Source organism: Psammomys obesus, unplaced genomic scaffold (assembly GCF_907164565.1).
Source record: "Psammomys obesus unplaced genomic scaffold, mPsaObe1.curated_primary_1811, whole genome shotgun sequence".
NCBI classification, from domain to species: domain Eukaryota; kingdom Metazoa; phylum Chordata; class Mammalia; order Rodentia; family Muridae; genus Psammomys; species Psammomys obesus.
Window position 1 is genome coordinate 34160572 of NW_026596069.1, and position 24883 is coordinate 34185454.

At 40.4% G+C, this 24883-nt stretch overlaps 1 protein-coding gene across 1 annotated transcript in view; it reads right to left on the reverse strand.

Moving 5' to 3' along the window:
- Cmya5 (cardiomyopathy associated 5) overlaps nucleotides 1-5266 on the reverse strand; it is a 48966-nt gene extending 43700 nt beyond the window's left edge. The window contains exons 1-4 of the mRNA XM_055625286.1: nucleotides 3298-5266; nucleotides 2822-3219; nucleotides 1319-2770; nucleotides 94-988 (exon numbers count right to left, since the gene is read on the reverse strand). Of these exons, the coding sequence (XP_055481261.1) occupies nucleotides 94-988; nucleotides 1319-2770; nucleotides 2822-3219; nucleotides 3298-5251 (4699 nt within the window). The 5' untranslated portion in view covers nucleotides 5252-5266. The remainder of the gene's footprint in view (nucleotides 1-93; nucleotides 989-1318; nucleotides 2771-2821; nucleotides 3220-3297) is intronic.
- Nucleotides 5267-24883: the final 19617 nt, after the last annotated feature.

The following is a 24883-nucleotide window of genomic DNA, read 5'->3' on the forward strand; positions in this document are numbered from 1 at the left end:
ATGCTTCTACCTTGCCAGTAGATACATGAGAGACAGATACTTGCTCTCGAAATGGCAAATGGAGTTCTTTCACAGCTTGTGGTAGAACCTGTTTTCTGATTCCAGATGTGTGATCAGTATCCAATGGAGCAGCCTCAGGTTTCCCTGTCATCAGATTATTGCTATCAGAGAACTCCAGCTGCCCAGAGCCTGGTTTTCTGTCTTCACACTGATTGGCCAAGCCATCTGGCTTTTCCAGCATACAGGTGTTATCCTCCAGAGAAATGAGAGTCTCCTTCGATGTTGTTCCTCTAACATTGGCAGGCTCAGTTGTCATAAATGGTTTTGACTGCTCCAAATTCTCTTTCCTATCTGAGAATTGTTTAACACCCAGATCTGGCTTATCCTCAAAGAAGCTGCTCACATCAGGCACTTTAACAGCTCGAACCTTACAAAGGGTCTTTCCAGGCTTTTTTTCCTCTATAGTCTCTACTGGAGATGTAGCAAGCACAGGAAGCTCCCTGTTTTCTTCTTGCTCTCTGCCTGTGCTCCTAAGCTCAGTGGGGCCCTTTCCTAAAATGGAAGGCCCTGGTTCCGTTATAATGGGTTTTACTGGTTCTATACCTAAGGATCCATCTCTATCTGTACTATCAGTGAGTTCTGACCCAGCAGCTGGTACTTCTGACAACTGTTTGTGTTTCTCAGGCTCTGGGGGGAGCTTTATGAGCGCTCTCTTTCCTGACAGGAAGCCTCCCAGCACTGGAGGAGATGTCTCTTCTGCTTGTTTGTTCATCTCATCCCTGAGGGCCAAATCATCTGATGCTAAATTTTCAGGCTCAGGAGACCTTGTTTTCTCCTCGGGTTTGTCATTTGGAACTGTGTGTTCGTGAGCAGGTGACGCTTGTGAGGGAGGAAGCTTGCTTTCTTCTTTCTCTACCTCACTACCTGAGTTGATGGGAAGTTTGGGTTCCAGCCTTAACACCTCTGACACAGACACCGAGTTCTTTTTCTGTGATGAAATGGAGTGTTCAGAACCAAGAACTGTAGAGAATGAAAGGCCTTGGGTGTCTTCTACCCTGGCTTCCTCAGACACATTGGCTGGTACTTTGGATATTGGCAACTGGGGTTTAATTCCTTCAGTTTCTGCTTTTGACCAAATGGAACACTCTGATAGAGATGATAGATTCAGAGATGAATCTAACTTCATTTCCTTCTCTGCCTCTGGCCAAGCTGAACCTCCTAATGAAAAGCTGTCAGTGACACCAGCAGCACCTTTAATTGGTCCCATCTCCTCCCCTGTAAGAGCAGAGTGCTCGGCTATAGATGTGATAAGCAGTGCCAAACCACTTTCTAATTCACTCTTCCCTACTTGCCTTAACCCTGGCTGTCCCACAGGGCTGGCAAGAGATGAATTTGTTAGGATTTCATCTCTGCCTGATTCAGTTAAACTTGAATCAAGCTTAGTTACTGGCACTGTGGTGGAAGAAAAGCTGGCTTCAGTTTCTTTCTTCATTTCTTCCAACAAAGCTGGAAATGCCGGTGGTGTGGGTGGATGGTGTTCAACTTCCTTTTCTATTCCAGATGAAGCTGCAGGAAGTTCCCTGGCTATTTTGGAATTGTGTTTCACTTCCATCTTCACTGCAGATAAAACCTTATGTCCAGAAATAGATGTTTCCTCTGGAGGTGAATATGGTTTTGCCACTTTGGGCTCATTCTTTGACAATGCTCTCTGTTCTAGTTCAGAAGTCACAGTTGGAGCTAAATTGGGTTCGACATCCGCCTTTGGCTCATCTACCAAGTCAGACAAAACTGAGTACTTCATCCCAGACCCTGGAACATTTGGGGGCTGCGGTTCTTGTGCCTGATCCTGTGATGCTTGTGAATCCGGCACAGTTTCTTCCCTTCTGACTTTGGGCAGAGCCATCTGTTCTTCTGCACGTGTTACAATGAGTGACACTTTGGGTTCCTGCTTTGTCTTAAGTACACAGGCCGGCTCAGGTGAAACTGAGAACTGAGATGTGAGCAAAACAGGTCTGGTTTCTTCCTTTTCCACTGATGAGAGCGCAGGTGAAGAAGCCGCCATTGTAGCTGCTGGTGAGCTGCTCTTACCATCTCCCTTCTCCCACCCACTGGTTAACAGTGGTGGTACCAAACCTTCAGCCTCAGGCTCCCAAGATGCTTGAGTTTTGCATTGCTGTGCCAGGATAAGATATTCAGATACAGAGGTTGAGATTGTTGAAGCAGCTGGCATAATTTCTGCTTGGCCTATTTTATCTGCTGAAGGTGGCAGGCTCAGGTTTTCAGATACAGGCATGAGAGCAAAAGGCTCAGCTTTTTGCTCCTGTGATGGCTCAAAATGCTCAGGCACAGGTGTGCTGGCTGAGGATCCAATCTCTTCTTCATCTGCCTCTGAGAAGTAGGCATGTTCTGGAGCAGACCTCGTAGTTAGTAACACATGTGGCTTGACTTCACCTTGCTCTATTTCTGGGATTCTGTATGGTGGGATTGAAACCTGTGATGCTGAATCTGGAGAAAAGAGCCCAGCCTCTTCAGTGTCCTCATCAGACAAAATATTGTGCTCAGATGCTGATGTTAAACACAGTGGCGAATCAACCCCCAGCTCTCTTTTCTCTACTTCCTGCATTGGATAGGGTGAGAATGAGAATTCTGACACAAATGCAGAATCAGGGGAAATGGGCCCAATGTCTTCCTCTTCCTGCTCTTGCTCTGGTAGCTTTGTAGGTGAGGAGGCACCCTTTAGGAGCAGGGAGGATGTGTGGACAAGCGCTTCCTCCTGGGACTCTGGTATTGCAGACAGTGTTGGCCCTGAGAGTTCAGAAGCAGGTGTGGAAGAGATTGCACCCTGCTGGCTTTCTATTCTCCCTTCTTCTGATAGTACCACATGCTCAGATGAGGACGCTGAAGGAAGTGGGGCCTGGCATTCAGAAAGGGTCTCAGTGGCACACAGTGGGAGAGAACATGCCAAAGCAGAGACCACATCCAATGAAGATGGCCCAACCACTTCCTTTTCTGCCTCTAGCAGAGTCCTGGGCTCAAAAATGCCCTTTGGTTCAAAATGGGACATGTCGTCTATTGTTTTTTGGGGGGATACCTGTGTTGTATTTTGTGGAATTAAGGGTTTAATTGTCAGTTTTGAAGATGATATGAAACTTTCACTTTCTATATCCTCATCCTCTAGATCTTCACCTGCATGTCTCAGCATGGCAGACAGGGGTGGTAGTAAATGGGATTCAGAAGCCTTCTCAGATGGCAATGGTGAATGAGGGTATCCAGAAGTAGTGCCCACAGCTGTGGGATGTGGCCCAATGGCTTCCTTCTCTTCTTCTGTCTGAATCATGGACTTTGAAACATGTTGGGACTTTAATGGGGGCTTATGGTCACCTGTTCTTACCAGCAACTCTTGGGCAGCAAGCAATGGAACAGAATATTCAGAAGCAGATATGGAATCTGGTGTGTGGCACATGTTCTCTGAGGCCTCATCTCCAGACAGCACCAGATGGTGTGGTGAAACTGTTGAAAAGACTGGGGATTGGGATGTTGCTGTCTTCTCTGTGATGAGTGGAGAGAGACTGTGTTCAGATACAGAGGCCACAGCTGGAGAATAAGACTCATGTTCCTTGTCTTCTTCTGAAAAGACTGCAGGTTCAGAGCTGGACTTCACATCCAGTCGAGAAACTTCTTCGGCTTCTTGCTTCTCTGGTTCATGTTTCAAATCCTGTAGGACTGCATACTCAGATACAAAAGCAGAATCAGTAGAAACAGACTCACTTTCCTCTCTTTCTTCATCAGACAAAGTGGTATATTCAGGTGTAAATGTCATCTGTGATGGTAGAATGGACTGTTCTCTGTGTTTCACTTCAGGGGACAAAGGTGATGGGGAAGGTCTCTCAGAAACTAATGAACTTTCTGGATAATCAAGTTCTATGATCTCATCTTCTAGACTAGAATCTTCAGGCTCAGCGGTGTCCGAGACTGGCAGGGAAGTTTCCACTTCCTTCTCTAGTTCTCGAGATGCAAGGGCCACGAGTGGCTCCAGCACGTGTTCCTCCTCTCTGTGGGGTGTGGGCTCAGGCGAGGTCTGGTGTGCAGATGCTGGGCCTATCCTTTCTATTGAAGTCGGCTCTAATCCTTCCATGTGTGGCTCAAACCATTCTTGGATGGATGGTGCCAGTCTTAGTGGTCCTGTTTCCAAAGATTCTTCCTCACATGGCATGGAATGATTGACAGAAACCATGCCTTCCTGATTTACATCATCCTCTAAATTTTCCATCGCTTGTGAATCTGGTTCCACTTCTTCCTTTGCTCTTTCGAAGACCATGGTTGCCAGAGTGCTCGGTGGCTCTGTTCTACAGGTCTTTGATCCATCCGCTGGCTGTTGTGACAGTGTCTGTGGAGGTCTGAGATGTTCTTCTTGAACTGCTGTGTCATTTTTGGAATAAAAAGAAAATGTGTGTTCAGTTGCAGGTGTGGCATTTAAGGAGGAATCAACATACGTTTTCTTTTGCTCTTCATGACTAAATAATGAGGTCATGGACTTTGATCCTTTGGAGAGAGCATCTCTCCAGGGTGGAGCAAGGTCTCCTGCCACATCAGCCTCTGGGCTCTTGGCTACTAATTTAGTTCTTTGGGAAATTCTGTTAGTGCCACTATTGCTCAAATCCGGCTCTAGACTAAGGGATGCATCTTTCCCTTTCCTATAATGTATTTCCTTAATTACATAACCTTTCGGCAATGTCCCATAAAATTGTAGAGGAATTAATTCTTCTTTAACTGAATTGAACATCTTAATTTTGTATTGTACCGTTCCTATGTAGACTGGCCTCAACACTAATGGCTTGTGCTCTTTGTAGATTGCCCCTGTGATGGGAGGTATATTTGATGTAGTCTTCTTCCGTTTTGTTTTATCGTAAGTGCCAATAGATGACTTCTCCTTCTCAGAATTTAGCACTGGACTTCCTGAAATTAAAGGACCATCTTCTTTGTTTGCCAGAACATCCTGCGATTTTAGAGAATTTCTTTTCTTGCTGCCTTTCCGACGCAATGAGCCATGCTTAGACTTCTGGGTTCTTTTTCGTTTTGTTTTAACTTCATCCACAATAAAGGAAACATTTCCTGGAGGAGAATTCAGAGCTGACCCTTCCAAACTACATATACCAGAAGTCTGACTTTCTTCTGAAGCCCAAGGAGTGGAAGATCCACTTGAATTGGTCTCCCAGGTTATTCCGCTGTCCTCCCGTTGGACTGTCACCATGGAAAAGGATGGGTCAGAGATGATATACTCCTGCTTGGTCTTGCCCTCTTCATCCTCATCTGAGAACCTATAGTTAATAATGTCGGTAATTATATTAATAAAATAATGTTTATAGTAATTATTAGAATAAATATTAAATATAGAAATCAATATTGCCATCTACCTCAAATATAGGGGTTAATATAACATAGGGCTAAATCAATTAAACTCAGGATATGCAATATAGCAACATATTTCAGGCCACAATGACTCAACAGCCCTTAAGCTAAAAGGAAAGCTGAGGTTCATTTTCGCACCTTTCCTCTTCTGGGTTTCTCTCCTGGTGCTCCCTTCATGCTCCCTTCATGCAGCAGGACCCTCACTGTGACGCTGACATCTGTGCTCTTTGCTCCCACAGTTCCCACCAAACCTGGCTTTGGACCACCCACACCATCTGTTCTCTAACTGGCCAGGGGTTTGACGTTTGCCTCTTTTATTTGCCAAATCACAGCTCCTATATTCTTTCCAGACTGGCTTTATCAAGCATTTTATTATCACATTCCTCATCGAAACAAATCTCAATACATTCTTCATAATCACAAAATAGGAAGATCAAAATCCTTGGGAAACTCTGTCAGAGCCACTATTGCTCAAATCCAGCTCTAGCTCAAGGCATGCATCTTTCCCTTTCCTGGTTTTATTTTCCCTATCTGGTTTTATTTTCAAGTACTTGCCTCCTACTCCTCTTACAGGATTATTATAGCAACAGTCATGTACCGCAGAATGATATTTGCTTGACCGTACACCATATAAATAGCCATAGTCCTAGGAGATGAGAACGGAACTGGGGACTTCCTTTCGCCCAATGTCACTGTAGCCATCACAACATCATAGCTCGATGAATTACTTACATATTTGTGATGATGCTAGGAAAAAAAAACCTACTCCATTTCCAGTTGCATAAAAGCATAACACAAAGGGTATAAAATGCTTGATCATTATTAAGCTTTGTTATAGTTTATGCTACATAATCTTTAATTTGGAATGTATTTCTAACTTAAAAAACAAAAATCAAACAATGACAACAATAACAACAAAAAACAGCATTTGTCTAGCACATGAAAGACTGTGGGTTTGATTCTCAGAACCATAAAGAAAACTTTATGGAAGACCATATGCATGACATGGCATGCCAGCAGCTGTGTCTTCTGGACCTCAGCTCTTAGTTGCATCTAGAGGCCACAGGAAGTGTTGGCCTATACCATCTGCTGCAAGCACATGCTATGATGCTCACAGGATAATTACGTCACTAACCAATGTTTGATTAGTGCATGGTCGCGCCGTTAGTGTATCTAATTCTCTATATAGTAAATATTTCATGGAAACTCAGTTGCCACCTCGCTTTCATCATTCGTCGAATAAGGATACATTATGGAGGCAATATAAGGATTAGTTAATACATAAACAGAATGCTAAGAAAACATGGCTGGTGTATAGTTGGTGCTCAATAAATGTTATTTGCAGTCAGGTGTTCCATGAAGTCCTTGAACTTGAAACTAAAGAAACCTGGACAAAGTTGTTTTCTGTGGTACATACATTTGGAAGGGCTGTATGCTTGGCCTGCTTCCATATGCCCTCCGAGACGACCAGCTCAGGCCACCCGTGCCCTGCCATCAGGCCCATCATCAGGCTCTGTGGCTGTTCTTTAGGATTTCCCTCTTCTTCTCCTTTTCGTTTGCTGTTCCTCCCTTTGAGCTGCTTCTCCTCCACCATTCTTCCACCTCCTGTGCATATCTACATTTTATCTATCATCAAGACTTGCATTTAAGACTTCTGCTTTGACTATTCCTGGCTGATTTCAGCAGCTGTGTTGTATATTCATAAGCACTATGAGCTGGAGATTTAGACTCCAGGAGTTTTTTTCTCCCAGGAATGTATCTATAATTTGAAATAATTCCAAAATGCTGATTGGCCTGTTGTCTTCTTCTACAACAAAAGAAATATAACTATAGAACCATTGTTGAGTGTAAATATTAAAGTAAAACACTTTAAAAAAAAAAAGACATACTAAGTTTCAGGCCCTATTGACATTTAAGAAACCATTTGTCTCTGCTTTGATGCCTGGGTCTAAACTCTGAAGTACTTTAGAAACATCTGTAGGAGTCTTCAGGAGTACTATTACCACCATGTCTCTCTCTCTCTCTCTGCCACCACCTACTTCTCTCTGCACAGACACTGATTTTACTGTGAGGACAGACTCTGGATGTTGCCGTGTGTGTGTGTGTGTGTGTGTGTGTGTGTTTATAGTTTTAAAGCTCTGGGCTGCTTCAATACACACAGAGTTGTGAAGCCCTTGCCTGAACAGATCTACCTCTAAAACTTAACACAGCAAGTTTACAGAGTCTTGCTTGCCTTACCCCCTTCCTGATACACTGGATTTCACTGAGGACCAAGGCTGTAAGTGCCTGCATGTGTACTCAACTCCCTTTGCTAAACTTTTAACATTGCCCGGAAGTCTATTGCAGGGGGCATGGGCATGCTCAGCCTTTCCCTCCTCAGTGCCTAGCGAAGTAAGGCATTAGCCTCTTCCCCTGCTCCAGTCTCCAACAAAAAGCAGGAAGTTCTGCAGGTGTCCAGGGTAAAAAAGACTGGGAAGAAGTGGGAAGAATCTATTCTTCCATTTTCCTGTCAACTTTTCTGTCCTTTACTTGTTTTTGGTATTAAGCCATTAAACTTAATTAGGAATTAATTTTGGTCCTAGACCGAATCTTATGTTTTCAGGCTCTTTAAAGTATCTAATTAAGGCTATTCCTCCAAATGTTCAACTCATGCTACTCTTTCTTTCATGTCATGTCACTCAGCAGAAATAGGATGGAATTTAAAAAAAGAAAGAAAGTTATGCTGCAAAGTTAGGAGTCAGTATTGGGAATGGCTGTGAGTGTAGCAGCATTATAAAAGCAATTAGAAATTCAATTTAGAGTTCATTATTGATTGTAAATTCAGTGTGCTCAAGCAGAGACAGTTTCATTACTAGCTAGAATGAGTTCAGGAGTACTGAACAGAGCACCCAAAAGGTAGTAATAAAAAACACAGAGCCCTGCTGAGATAGATTCAGCTAATCAATCACTCATGTATACATTTACTAATTATTTTGGCATATAATAAACTTTAATTAAGTTTAGATAGTAAAAAATATAAATACAAATACATAGGTTCTCACCCCACACTCTACCCCAACTGTAGAGATCAAACCCAGAGCACTGGGCATACCATGGGCTTACATGCCCAACACAGGACTTTCCTCAAGAAACTCTAATAGAGTGTGACATGCTATCAGGGGGGAGGGGAAAGGGCCAATGAGGACCAGGGAGAGGCTTCACAAAAGAAAGATGCTTGTGTGGGTTTATGGAAGACATGGGAGTTTGGGAATGGATGAGAAAATGAGGAGCTATGAATATGGTAGAGCTTATTCCAGGAAAGGGCATGGGACGTGGAAGCCGCACAGAGGAACAAGTTGCCTGGCGCACTGAGAGACTAAGCTGATTACCGGCAGTGTCTCATTCAGTGTTCTACTGCTGTGAAAAGATACCATGGCCATGACAAGTCTTCCAAAAGAAAACATTTAATTGGGGCTGGCTTACAGTTTCAGAAGGTTAGTCTGTCGTCGTCCTGGTGGGAATGAGGCAGTGTGCAAGCAGACATGGTGCTGGAGAAGTAGCTGAGGGTTGTGCGTCCAGATCACAGGAAGCAGGAAGACAGACACTGGGCCTGACTTGGGCTGTCAAAACCTCAGAGCCCACCCCCAGTGACACACCTCCAATAAGGCCACATTTCCAAATCTTTTCAAGTTGTGCCATTCCCTAGTGACCTAGCTTTCAAATCTGTGAGCCTACAGGGGCCATTCTTATTCAATCAACCACAAACAGCAGCAGAAAATGACTGTCTTAGCATGTTTTTAGCCATAACCCAAAAATCTATATTATAGTTCATCTAAAGAAATAACTGTGTTAACAGAAGAGAAATTGTCCTCAAAGGGCTCAGAAATGTCCCAGGGCTGTTTCTCATTGTGCAACACGAGTCTTTGCATTCCACTATTACCTGCTTGACAGAACTCCAGGTACTGGCTACACAGATCATCTCGTCTTTTCTCCCACCGAATCATCTCTTAGCTTCCCATGCAGATTTAGGTAAAGGTGTGGGGTGGACTCCCTTCAGAGTTGGACAAGAGAAAGATTCAACAGGTGTGAGTCAGATCAAGAGAACAATAGGCCAAGAGCTCAGAAGGCTCCTCTGTAGGACTCCCTTTATCTAATTAAGGAAGGTTTTTATTGTATTTGCTAAGACCATTATAAACATCATGAATCAATGTCAATTTTATTAAAACAGTTTCTATGTGACTAGAGACATGATTGTATTTCCTTTTTTATCTTGTTCATATGAATTACAGTGACCAATAAAACCAACTTTGAATTTCTGAATTATACTCAAAATGAGTATGATATTAAGCTTTTTATATCATGCTGGATTTGGTTCTACTACATGTTCAGGAATTTTGATTTTTTGATGAATAATACTGAACTGTAATATCCTTGCTTATAGTGGTCTTTTTTATTTTCATATAAAAATTACATTGCTTCATAAAGCAAGTTGGGAATTAGTCCCTGTATTATTATCTGGAGGAATTTGTTGCATTATTTCTTCCTCAAGTATTTGGTAGAAATCTTTCAGATCTGGAGTTTTTTCTTCATGGTAAGGTGTTTATTTGATTATTTATTTGTTTTGGGTTTTAGAAAGTCTTTTTGTATAACTCAGACTGGCTTTCAACTTGTTATCCCCCTGTTTCACCAGGGATAACTGGCATGTGGACTATGCACAGCTCATAGTAAAGTTTTTAATAAGTAAGCTATTCAGTAGATAAATAAATATTTAGACCTCTGTTGGAATGTGTTTTGCTTAAACTACATCTACTTCAACTAACCTTAATATTTGGGAGAGGGGTGGAATTGTCTAGTCTCTCAATACCTTTTAAGTATTTATAAGGCCTAAATTTTCATCCATTATTTTTTCATTCTTGGCATTTATCTTGTAAAATTTTTTCCCATCATAAATACATACGCCAAATGTTAATAGAAGCACAAAGAACTAAAGTGGAAGTTTCTGGACTAAGTTTGAGCACATGATGTTTTGCCCAGATTGGCTTGTGAAAGCGCATGTGATGTTTTTGCTTTCTCATGCAAGGGGCAACTGAGAACTCTGAATAGAGGACATATATAAAGGCTCAGGCAGAGGAAAACATCACTTTTTGGATCAACATCACTGAGCTGATCTTCTTGCTTCAACACTTGGCTTTGCAGAGAGAAACATTGCAGAGAGCTTCTCTGAGCAATCTAAATGAGTCTTTTGTCTTTTACTGCTTCATGTTGTTACTCTGTGTTGGCCTTTGGACTGGACTGCTGGTATCATGAGTCTGATAATCCTATAATGACCAATCAACCCTGATCAGCAGGAAGTAGATAAAAGAGATCTACAGCCCTTTCCCCTACTAATCTCCTACCTAAGGTTGTAGGAAGGTTGAAAGGGGGGTAAAGGTGCTTAAGAACCCTAAATTAAGTAGGTTTGGTAAAAAATCTAAGCCTACAAAGTAGAGACTGTAACATTTCTCTCTAGTGTTAGAGCAACTGAACAAAAAGGTCACTATTGAATAAAAGCAAACCAATAACACAACTAATTAGATGGATTTGGTTGTCATATGTAATGCATCACTGAAGGAAAAATTTATTAATATTTTCAAATAAATTATGGATTTGTTGGTGTTTTGTATATTATGACTGTCATCTCTTTTTTTCAAGTATTCTTGGATTCAATTGGCAATTTTTCTAACTTCTTAAGATAAATTTTTATATCATTAATTTCTGAACCTTCTCATTTTCTAATATGTAAAGTCAAGGTTATGTACATCACTTTAAGTATAGCCTCAGATATTTCATGTAGAAGTTTTTGTGCAGCATTTGATTTATTATTAATCATAAAATGTTTTTAAATATTCTTTGTGATTTGGTTCATATGTTCCATAAAAATCTATTTCACAATTTTAAACTATATGATGATTTCCTAGTCATCTTTTCATCCATACTTTCCAGTTTGACTGCATTAAGGTTGAATGATTCTTTTTTTATTATGGCATACTTTTAACTTTGTTGAAAGTTTACTCTATTTCTGTATGGTCATATTAAAAGGTCTTTGTGTTCATGAAAACAGCTTATGTTCTACAGCTTTTCAGCAATGCATTTTACATGTCAACTAAATCAATCTGACTAGTTGTACTACCAAGCTGCTTTTGCCCTTAGTGATATTTTTGTCTGCTTATTCTAACACTAGAGAAAGATGTCAAGATTCTATGACAATTGCATGGATATTTAGTTAGTTAGTTGTTTTTTCTTGTTTTGTTGAGGCAAAGTTTCTCTGTATAGCCCTGGCTGTCCTAGAACTTGATTCATAGACCAGGCTGGCTTTGAACTAAGAGCTTCTCCTTCCCCTGACTCCTGAATGATGGAATTTAAGATGTGTGCACCAGCATGCCTGGCTGCAAAGATTTTTTTTTTCAAGCTTTGCAATTCTATTAACTTTTTATTTATGTGTTCTGAAACTGTACTGATAGATAAAAAGATCTTAGAGCACTTGTACCATCCTAGAAATTTAATTTTAATCTTAATAAAATGTCCCTTTTATGTGTAGGGAGTAATTTTTCCTATCTACCAAATATTGATACTAATAATCTATCAAAATACTGATATGAATAGAACCTGCTTCGATTATTAATAAGTCTATACCTGATATATTTTGGCTATTTACACGGTTATCTTGTTGTATTTTAAATTTACAATTGTCCTATATCCTTATTGTGATGGTTTGAATTTCCCCACATTTCATATGTTTGAATATTTGGTTCCTCATTAGTGAAAATGTTTGGGAAGGATTAGGAGGTGTGGCTTTGTTAGAAGAAGTGTATGATGGACTTAACAGTTTCAGAAGCCATTGCCATTCTCAGTGTGGTCTCTCCGTCTAGTGCTTGTGTTTCAAGATGTGAGCTCTCAGCTGCTGCTCCAGTGCCATGAGTGCCTGCCCGCTGCCATGCTCCCTGACAAGATGGTCATAGACTCACCCTCTGGAACAATGAGCCCCAAATAAATAAATGCCTTCCTTCTATCAGTTGCCTTTGGTCATGCTGCCTTAGCACAATAGGAAAACAACTAAGACACTTGTGTTTAGATTTGTCTCTTACAAAAAATATGTAAATATTTTTAAAATCTATTCTTTTTTTCATTTTTTTTATTAGTTACAGTTTGTTCACTTTGTATCCAGCTGTAGCCCCCTCCCCTCCCACTTCCACCCTCCCTCCCTCTTCTTCTCCTATACCCCTTTCCCAGCCCACTGATAGAGGGGGTCCTCCTCCCCTTCCATCTGACCATAGTCAATCAGGTCTCATCAGGACTGGCTTCTTGGTCATCCTCTGTGGACTGATAATTCAAATTAAACACTGATTCATTTAAACACATTTAAAGCTAAATTTGCTATCTGTTTACTATTTGTACCTGCCTATTCTATAATTTTTCCCTTTCCTTTTTTGTTTTATTTTGTATCTAATATTTTTATTATTAAATGTCCCCATCTATTATAATAGTCTGAAGTTATACCATATTTTACTATTCTTACAGTGCTAATCCTAAAAATTACAAGATGCACCCTTGACTCATTAATTTCTAATATAAATTGGTACTTTCACTTTTTCTTGAACAATAGGAGTAATCATGACCATGAATTACTTTAATTTCAACTTATAGGCCACTGTAGTTATATATTTTAAGTCTATACATTTTTAAGTTTCATAAGAATTAATTACTGTTTTGTTTTGTTGGTTTTTTGAGACAGGGTTTCTCGTTTAGTCCTGGCTGTCCTGCACTTGCTTTGTAGACCAGGCTGTCCTTGAGCTCACAGAGATCTGCCTGCCTCTGCCTCCCAGAGTGCTGAGATGACAGATTATCACCACCGTGATCAGCTTACTTTTGCTTTTTAAAGCTGTCAATATTTACTTAGCTTTACCTACACACTGAACCTTTGTTCCTGCATTTCCAATACTCTCTCAGGTCTGTCCTCCTTGAAGAATGCCTCTTGATGTGTTGGTGACAAATTCTTAACTATTTTTTCATAAAAGGTCTTTTAATACCATTCTTCTTGAAGATTTTTTTTTTTAGATTATTAGGTATTTTATTTCAGCACTTTAAATCATCATTCCATTACTTTCTGTCTTCCATTGTTTCTGTGGATAAACTAACTGTCATTTGATTGTTCCTTTTTTGGCAAAGAACGTGAACTTTTCCCCTAGCCAGTTGTCTTTGGGGGATTTGACACTATCTTTTATTCTCAGAAACTATTTTAATATGCTTAGCTATATTTCTCAGATTTTATATGGTTTCTCAAGTTTGTCCAATAACGCCTTTCCTCGTCACTGAGATATTCTTGGCCCTGTTCTCTTTTAAATACTGCTTTTACTACAATATCTCTCTTCTATACTAATATTCCAAATTTTCATAAATTCTATCCTCATTATTCTCATTATATCCTATGCACGCTGTTTACCTGTTTTCTCACCCAGTATGCTAATTCTATACTTGATCGTGTCTGAACTGCTTATTAAAATCATCAAACATTGTTTTGTGCTGTTACACTTTTCAGCTCTAGAATTTCCATTTCTTTGTTTCTAGTTCTCTGACAAAGTTCTGTCTTGTCATTTATTTCTGTTCACTCAGCTCCATAAATAACTTAAGCATTACATAAGCATCACTATACTATAGAAATCTCCCTTCCTATAACAGGCTAGCTGTGGCCTGAAGAAACGCTGTTCTTTGTGGAAGGAGATCTTAAAGGGCTGAGCGTGCTCTGCTGTTCCATACCCAAGCTTCCCCCAATGAGTTAATTTGTATTTCTATGTGACCACTCCCCATAGGGAAAAGTGGTCTCTCTATGGTGTTTTATATGTTTGCTGTGGATACCTTTTTCACTTTTTTGTTGCTTGACAGTGTTATAGATTTGTATGTTTAATTTCAGTCATTTTCACATTTATTACCCGCCCTTAGCCTCTTACCTCTCCTGCTGCTATTCTCAGTGAGTCCCCCTCCACTCTCATGTCTTCTGTTTGGATGTGCTTACCTACCCAAGCATGGGTGTAAGTTTTTCAGTGGGGCAAGGACAATGTATCTGTGGATACACTACTGAAGAAAGTGGCATCACTCCTGCAACTAGCATTAATTGCCAATAGTCTCTTTAGGAGGGGTAGGGGTGTCTAAGGGGTCCTTTTCTCATCCATGGTGAAATACTGATGGGCCTAGTCTTGTGCAAATCTTGTAGCAACAACCACAGCTTTGGTGAGTTCATCAGTACAAGGCTGTGCCATGTCCAGAAGAAATCTTTTATGTTGTATATCTCTTCATCCTCAACTCTTACATTTTTTTCTGGCCCATTTTCTACAATGTCTGAGCTTTCTGTGGGTAGTAGAGCTGACTCAGCTGTGAAAAAGCACCGCATCTGTCACTTTTTCTAGGCACTTTGCCCAGTTGTGGGCTTTTGTATTACCTGCCACCTGCTACAGTCAGAAGCTTCTCTGACAGAAGTCTGGTCACAGCGTTAATCCATGGGTATAAATGTATTTGTAAACTACATGACTGTTCATCAACAGCAGCAGGTTCATCTCTACAGCCTATGACCTCCCAAACCAAAGGCTCTTGACCAGGTTCACAAAACCAGCCATGAGTTCCCTCCATAGAGCAGGCCTCAAATCCTATCAGAAAGCAGTTGATTGTGTCCATAAGTCAGTCCACTACTACACTCTCTCTCAGTAGGTCATTATCGTGGGTCACAGAGTACACAGCTATGTAGAACTGTTAATGGCTTTTCTCCATTAAGAGCCTACATTGCACCTTCTGGGATCATGCAGCCTACTTGTTATGGAAGCCTTCAGCTCAGTTCCAGCTTGATTTTTCTATGACCTGTAGCCAAAGTGTATCATATTTTTATCAATGCAATGGCAATATCCTATATTGTTTCAGGAAGTACCTTTGGAGCCTCTCTTAAATGAGCAACTCAGGGACTATCCCACACATGATACTAGGATTTTGTTTAACAACCAGAGGCTTCTGGGAGGACAGTATCCATCCTTGGAGAATGTGTCCATTCAAATTCCTTTTTTCTTATATTTTTAATAAGATTATGAAACACTGGGTTTCTATATGGCTTCTTCACATACCTTGAGTTTTAGTTACCCTCCTCTTTCCTGTCCTCCCACCTCCCTCCATGTTTTGATCTTTCTAACCTCAGTATTCTTCCTCCATTTCCATTACTGATGTGTTCTACTATCAGCAACAACTGTCTAATGGCCCTTCTGTCATTCTGGTTTTTATGCTAGTAATATTCTTGTATCTCACCGTTAAAATGACATTTTGGTTTTGTACATGGTGATAACTTAAATCATATGGCTTTCACTAAAGGTGCAAAAAAATACAATTTCTTACATTCCTAAATGATCAGGTCTGGTATATAAAGTTCATGCCAGAAATTTCCACCTTTCTGTTCAGGTTTTGATTGCTCTTCCTGGGCATACCTCTGTCTCTTTCTTTTCATTTCACCTTAGCTCAAACAGATACAAGTGCCTTATTTAAAATGAAGTTAAGAATCATGAGGACTAAGGAGATGGTTGAGTGGGTAAGAGCGTGAAGACCTTACTTCGGATCTCCAGAAACAACACAGAAGCTAGGTGACGTCATGTCTGTCTGTACAGTACCAGAGAGACAAAAAGATTGAGGGGGACTGCTGGCCAGTCAGACTAGCCACAAAACAGCCAGTTCCAGAGCCAGTGAGACACGCAGTGTTTAAGGAGAAGTCAGGGGTTGACATGGGAGGTGCCCGCCGTGCTAGTGCGTCCTTCACATGACACATGGGCACATGCGCCTGCACACACGTGTGCACACATAGCACTCGGCCACAGAACAGAAAGAGAATCAGGAATGGAAAGAATCTTATGGTCTTGTAATATTTCTTAGTTCATGAGGACAGAGAGACGGCTCAGCGGTTAAGAGCATTGAGTGCTCTTCCAGAGTAACCAGGTTCAATTTCCAGCACCCACATGGTCACTCCCAACAGCCCACAACTCTGATTCCAGTATCTAACACTCTCCTTTGGCTTCTGTGGACATCAGGCCTGAACATGGTGTATATACATACAGGCAGGCAAAATGTTCATTCACATAAAAATAATATTTATTTTATAACATAGGAAATGAGAGAGGGGGAATAATTATATCCTTGGTAAGTCTTAAAGAGAGAAGTGTATTAAAGTAGAGAAGCCGACATAATGATCTTCACTTCATAATCTCTATTTCTGTTTCACATTGGTGCTCTCCATTCATTCCTTAAAGCACCATACTTGTAAGCAACTGAAATAGGGTCTCAAATGACTTTCATATGGAAGCTGAGATTTGTAACTATTATGTTTTGTTTCTATTGGCATCCAGACTTATCTTCTAGGATAAACAGTTAGGGTTGCATTAGAGTTCTCTATAGGAATATAATGATGGACAATACATTGTGTTTTTATGATGCCTATTTCACTTGCAAGCAATTACCATGTGCTACCAGGAAATGCATCAAGTAAAGAAATGCAATGGGCCATTTTTTCCCAACTAATCTTTTAAATACATTAAGTATCTATTTTAATAGCATAACAATGGGAAAGTCACATATGATTCTTAATACTACATATTTTGAAAATTATATTTTGAAGCACAAAATGCCTATCAGGCTTGCAACCTTCTAATACAAATTGTTAGTATTTTATCCATCTTTTTAAAATGGAAATTGCTTAAAACAATCAGTAATTTTCTAGTTTTCATTTAATCAAAAATTTGACATTTTGTCAGGTGTGGTGGAACACTTCTTTAATTCCAACACTAACTAGGGAGGCAGAGGCAGGCAGATTTCTGTGAGTTTGAGGCCATCCTGATCTACATAGTGAGTTCAGGAGAATCAGTTCCATGTAGAGAGACCTTATCTTAAAACAACAATGACAAAAAAAAAAAACAAAACAATTTAACATTCATGTCCTTAGCAGAAAAAAAAAATTCCTAAACAAAAGATATAAATTGTTAAGTTTAAAATTAGTTTATTTAAAATTAGCCCACTAAGGAGATAGGAAAAATATGGAAAAGCACAAAAACAGAGAAAAAAAATTATGACTCAATGAGTGAAGAAATTACGTTATATATTACAGATATCCCAAAGGCCATTTAAGTTCACTGAGGGCACAAAGAGTAAATACTTTATTTTCTTGGTGACCAGATATTTTCAAAGCCTGGAAGCCAGGGCCTTCTTCTCTCCTCTGCTGACATCTTTCTCTTCACTAGGAACGACTCATCTCTGTGCGGATTACTGCATCTTTCTTCAGAGACCAGCTCATATAGCAACTTCTCCACATAACTGCCGATGCAACTTCCTTCTCTTCAGCACCTAAAATCTGGGTGTTACTGTCTCACATGGCATTTGCTATCCTACATTCAAGTTGTTTTTACACATTCCTAAGCTCCTCTCCAACACTGAAGCCTTGCTATGAGTAAACATTATGTCATTTAGCAATTGTTGTCTATAGTTAGTTAGTTAGAGTGCATGTGTATGTGTGTGTTGTGTGTAGGTGTGTGTGTTGTGTGTAAGTGTGTGTTACGCTGTGCATGTGGAAGTTGAATGACAACTTTCAAGTGTAGGTTCTCTCCTTCCACCATGTGGGTTCTAGAGACCTAACTTGGGGCATGTTGCCATGTTTGGTAGCAAGTGCCTTTTACCTATTGAGTCATCTCACTGGCTCCTAGCAATATTTCCTCAATGTTCTTCTTTTATAAATTGGCCTTAATATTTACCTTTATTTTCAGATGAACAAATTTCTTTTACTTTTGGGCTCACATTTTATCACCGTAAGTAAAATTTAATTAATTATGTTGTAACTACACAAATATAACCAGTATAAAAAATGTCCAGAAACAACCTCAAATGACCTTACTTAAAAACACAGCTTAGGGCCTAAAGAAAGGGCTCAGAGGTTAAGATGCTAATTGTTCTTCCAAAGGACCCAAGTCTGCTTCCCAGCACTCACATCAACAGGCTTACAAACACCTATAACTCCAACTCAAGGGGAATCTGACCCCTTCTTCTGGCCTCTGCAGGTACTGCACTCACATCTACAAACCCACATACACACACATAACTGAAAGATGAAAATTAGAAATAAGTCTTTAAAAAAAATACAACTTAAAATAAATAATAGGTGTTAATAGAGAGCAGTCTGCTAAGTGGAGTGATTGGCTGGCCCTGAGCATCAGTCTCTTCTGAAGGATAGATGAAAAGCTCAGGTAACTCCATTAGGTTTAGTTACAGTGGCTTAGAAGTACCCTTCTTTTCACTGCTAGTTTCCCTTCATTGACATTTCCCTCTATGCAGTGTTTGTTGCTTGTGAAACTTCAGGATTTCTGCAAACCACAGTGGTTTCCAGCTGACTTCAAAGCAGTGGAGGGTCATTCATTCAACAAGTCTTTATTAAATCAGATTATATACTAATATTATTTTAAACATGGGCTTGATAGCAAGATTACTTACTGCTCAATGCAAATATTCTAAAAGTTCTTAAGATTTCATTTAGAATTAACCAGTTCTGGATGAACTACAGATTTGTAGAAAAAATTTAAATTAATTTTGTCACGTTTCCATCTTCTAAAACTTAAGATGTATCTGGATAAAGCTGGTTGAGGTAGCTCCATAGTAAAGCAAACTGGGCGTTTGCCTAAGCCTTCAGCTGTACAAGAATGTCACTAGACACAACAGCACCCTAGCTAAGCTTGAGAACACTGTTTCCTGCTCCATCTGTATAGGAATAAAACGTGTGATATAAAGATTTACATCTTCTTAGTGCTTTTAAAGGCGCATTTTATCTGTAAAATATCTTAAAATACATGATGGCAAATTACTTAAAATAATCAGTTGGGACACTGATTTCTTATTCCAAATGTTTCTTTTCAGGGTAGAAAGACATTCGTTAGCATGACTCACCTGGCCTAACCTTTTCTCACTCGTCCCAGCTTTACCGTATTCCTTCTCCTATGACTTAAAAGAAAAAAGCCTGCAGTTCTCTGTGGCTGGATGCATACATTTTCATCCTAGACATTCGTGCCATACTCTCTGACATCAGCTTTGTCACTTATACTTTATCTATTGTTCCTTTGATTTACCTATGTTTGAGGTCTTACAGAAAAAGAGAGAGTCTCATGTTGTAATTCTCCTTGCCAAGTCCAAATGCAAATGACAGTTGTTGGAAGGACCCTGAAGAATACTCCCTGACAGGAAGAATAGCTGTGATACACAATCCAGATGCTGGTAAGTGTGCACCACAAACTGATGTGTCAAGCTGACCAAGAAAAATCCACCAGTCATAAATCAGCAATACCCCAATCAGCTGCAGGCTTCCCCCAGACACCCACACAGCCACATCACACATATGCTTTAAAAACTCCAGAACTGTGGTGGCTGTCATAATTCTTCAGAGGCAACACAGATAAACTGTAAAGGTATAACCTGTGATCAATTATAAATATAATATATATACTGAAAAAATAGCTATTAGTTTGGATAGACTAGGCTTGGGTGTTTGATGATAGTGTGGGGCTTAAATTTGGTATTCTTAAAGGAAATGCCTTAGGTCATTTTATCCTCAGGACTATATGACCATGTGATAACATGAGCACAGAAATCTGGAATTTGGTTCTCTGGACACTCACCTAGTATTTGGTTTTCAGCAACAATAAGTTATACCCATGTATTACTTAGTGGTTTTCAAAATACATTTACATATATAACATCGTTTTATCTAAGAATTCACTGTCCTGGCTGGGTTTACATCAACCTGACACAAGCTAAAGTCATCCAAGAGGAGGAAACTTCAATTGAGAAAATGCCTCCATAAGACTGGGCCATAGCTTCTTTCTTTCTGAGCCGATATTGCTCCAGTGAACATGGTGAATGTTCCTAAAACCCACCAGACATTCTGCAAGAGATGTGGCAAGCACCAGCCTCACAAAGTGGCACAGTACAAGGGCAAGGATTCTTTGTATGCCCAGGGGAAGCAGCGTTATGGCAGGAAACAGAGTGTCTTGGGCAGACTAAGCCTATTTTCTGCAAAAAGGCTAAAACTACAAAGAAGATTGTGTTGAGCTGAACTGCAGATCTAAGAGAATGCTGGCTACTAAGATAAAAGCACGGGGTGACGATAAGAAGAAAAAGGGCAAGTGAGCCAGTTCTAGTGCGATTTTGTTGTGAAGACAATAAAATAAAATCATGAGCTTTTGTTCACCTAAAAAAAAAAAATAGGCAATATAGGCTAGCAAGCCTATAGGACATTTTCTTAACCAGTGACTGATGTGGGAAGGCCAAGCTCTTTGTGATGGAAACATTCCTGGGCTGGTAGTCCTAGGCCTATAAGAAAGACTGAACAAGCTGTGAAAAGCCAACAAGTAAGCAGCCCTCCTCCATGGCCTCTGTCTGTATCAGCTCCTACCTCCATGTTGCTTCCCTGTTTGACTTTCTGTTTTCATTGCCTTGGTGGTGAACTGTGACCTATAGGCAAAATAAACCCTTTCTTCTCCAAATTGCTGTTGGTCATGTGTTTCACCATAAGCAGTAGAAACCCTAAGATATTCACTATTCTTTTTTTTTTTTCAACAAAATTTAACACCTACTGCATTTCAGGCTCAGTTCTAGTCCATGAGGGTATAGCAGAAAATGAAGGGTCAGCTTTCCTGTTGCTTAAGTTTAAGAAAGATAACTGCTAGCTGGGCATGGTGGTGTACATCTGTAATCCCAGCACTTGGGGAGGCAGAGGCAAGGAGATCTCTGGGAGTTCAAGATCAACCTGGTCTACATAGTCCAGGACTGCCAAGGATATACGGAGAAACCCTGTCTCAAAAACAAAACAAAACAAAACAAAAAGGAGAAAGTAATTACACCTATGAGTTGGAACACTGAATTGTATGTAATCAAGAAAGACCTGTCAACTAAAGAGGTATCCTGAACAGAGCCATGACAGAACAAAGGGATTAAGCATGAAGAACAGGACAAAGACAGCCAAGGTGCAGAAATGGGACTGGGCTCACCATAGGTAATAAAGAGCAGAGCTGGCTGTTACTTGTAACAGAATAGGGAATCTAAGATGAGGGACAACTATAAATAGGAACCAACACACCGGAGCTTGTAGGCTTTTACAGTATGTGAGAAGTAAGCCACTAGGCCTGCCATATTCCCATGAGTCAGAGATAAACAGCTACCCACACTAGAATAGCTGGGGACTCAATAATCATTAGACATCTTACCCCAGTACTCAACATTCATACTCTCAACACATAAAACACTTTAATGCTTATGTACATAAATAGTCTTTTAAATACACAAGTAAAGACATTTTTATTACAAGTAATTTAACAGCTAGATAGTTTTCTTAGTTGCCACCACTTTAACCTCTGTCCTGTACCGTAGATAACTCAATTAATAAATGACTGTTTAGAATTTTTTTAAAAAGCAAACATAAAAACCGAGTCTGGTAAATAAATCATAGAAATTTTTCTTTTGGGTTCTAAAAAAAACAAAAACAAAAATCCTCAACTTCCAATGTATAAAGTCGTGGGAGCAGAAAGAGGAGCCACAGAGGTGGTTCCTTCCCGGAATGCGGTGACTAACAGGAAACTGAGACCGCAAACCCGCCTTGTAGTACAGTGTGACACCAACTGTAACAAAGAGAAGGCAATTTTCTTGGAAACTCATTATGACACAGGATGTTCATAAGAGAATGAAACAAACCTTCCATCCTAGAAGAATTCTCCTAAAGCTCAGGAAGTAAACAACTCAACGGCTTCAGGAAGTGCCTGGAACTGATCAGATGCACTAGACTTTTCCTTCCCCAAGCATATATAAGCATTAAGGACTGCTGAGAGAGACTCCCAGACAAGCTGAGCTGTCTAGAAGAGACAGGAACCAGCCAAGCTGCCAGCAGATAGGACGTATCCACCAGGTTTCCAGCTTTCATGAGCTTCCACCCATCCTGGAATCTCTGTCTTTGAATCATTTCTTGTAAGTTAGTAAGGCTCCTATAAGTAACCGTTTACCCACATTCCTAAAACTAACCCCAATAAAACACATTGGTTCAACAAGTCGGATTTTGGTGTCATTCTTATTTGTCCTGTTGTCAGGTCCCTATCTGGGGTGAGTAGATGTTTGTTCATGTCCTCCCAGGAACAGAGTCACACAACAGCCAAAGGCACTAGATATGGTATTTTTTTTAACCTTTGAGATCAAATGAGACAACATATAGGTATGAGAAGAAAGGTAGAATAGAAGCACAGAATATAAACACTGATATAATATTTCTCAAGGGAATGAGTTTTCCAGGTTGCAGGAAACTGCAATCATTTGAGGTAAAAGGAACAACATGTGTTGAAAGGAGAAGGTGTGACGTAGACGTACAAAGTGTGCCTGGTATGCTTTGTGACACCTCCACAAAGTCTGTAATCCCAGCTCCAGGACAGCAAGTGAGTATTCTACAGACGCTTTCCGATGCTGTTCCAAGATACAAGCAGTGTGGGAAGCCTGCGTCAGTCTGACCTTCCCGGGGTTTTATGGGAGACCACTTTGTAACAACCTAAAGCACCCGACTCATCAAACACCTAAGATACATGTTTATCTGGCCATGGAGCACATTTAGGGAGCTCTGACGATCTGACAAAGTACTTGCCATACAAACATGAGGACCTGGGTCTGACACCCCCAAACCAGGAAAGGCGGTGTCACCTGTAATCCCAGGGCTGGGAAAGCAGAGACGAGGATCCCCGGCTTGCCGGCCCGCCATTTAGAATCAGCGTCAGGCTCAGCCTGAGACCTTGTCTCAAATAATGAGATGGAGAATGCACTGAGGTGGGATGTACTGAGGGACACAGTTGTCCTCTTGCCTCCACACTCACACCCACACCCACACCCACAAAATCACTTTTTAACTGACACACATTTACTTTTAACTATGTAAGTAAATAAAGAACATCTTACTGTAAAAATGAATAATCTGTAGTGCCGGGGCTGTAGTCAGGGCTAGAGTGTGTGTTTAATATGCACAAGGCCCTGGGTCATTCTTTAGCATATGCTTACACACACACAGAGACAATCTAACATAGACAAAGTCTCTTTCAGTTACCACCACCCCATCTCTTCTCCATTACTAGAGGACTTCTCCCCAGATATTCAACCAAGTTCCTTAAAAACAAAAAAATTACCCTATAATTATAACTTGCTAAGAGCATGAATTATGAAGCTTAATTCATCCAAAAAAATAAGACCAGATGAATAAGTGACCTATTTGAAAGTATTAAGTTTCAAAGCAGTGGCTTGCCAACCAAAGTTCTATAGATATTAGTTCAGACTAGCCTCTAATTCATAATTCTCCTACCTCAGTCTCCTGAGTACTGAAATTACAGGTGTAGGTACTCCAACCCAACTGTATTCTCCATTTAGTACAAGGAAGATAGGTTTAGTTTACAGAACTAACCTGCTGTGTGCATCACTTATGTATCCAGAGTTAAAGAAGAGTGAAGTTAACAATCAATGTGTAAACACTCAAAGGGTATCTATTCAAAGGCGGCCATGAGCTATGCATATGACTCAATGTATATACCGCAAGGAAATACCTGAATTTTCTGGTGAAAAGGAAAAAGTCTTGCCCATCTCTGAGCACAGTAGTACATACCTGCAATCTCAGTCCTCAGGAGGAGTCTGAGTTTGTGGTCAGCTTGAACTACACAGTGGTCACATGGAGACTCTGTTTCAAAAAACCAAGGGAAGGGGATATGGCACAGGAGTGGAGAATTTTTAGCATGCACAGGGTCCTGGATTTGATCTCCAGCACTACCAAACAAACAAACCAACCCCTCATCCATTAATTATCCTATTGTTGAAATCTAAAGGATTAAAAAGTGCCAGCTGCAGGGCAGGGCATGGTAGTTCACACCTGAAATCCTAGCTGCTCTGGAAGCCTAAGCCAGAGGAGTGCAAATTCCCGGCCAGCCTGTACAACTTAGTAAGATCTATCTCACAACAAAATAAAACAGGAGGAGGAGGGTGGAGAGGAGAAATTATCTAAATATCTAAAATTAAAAAAAAAATAGGGCTGAGATGTAGCCTAACATACCTTTTGCCTAGCATGCATGAAGGTTCAATCCCTGCAATGGAGAAATCAGCAATCAAAGCAACATCAAAATGTACCAGGACTGGTTCACAGCTCAATCATCTCTTCAGCCTAAATCTGTGTGCTCTTGGGAGCTGGAGAGTCCTCAGCAGTGGCAGTCCTGGCTCTGGGGAGGACAATTCTTTGCTGCAGGAAGCTGTTCTGTGTGCTCAGATGCTTTAATATCATCTCGTCTCCATCTACTACATGCCTGTAAGACCCCAAGTCCAGCTGCAACATCAGAAATGTCTTCAGATCCATACAAGCTGAGAAACCCTCATATAGACCCAAGAATGAAAAAAAAAA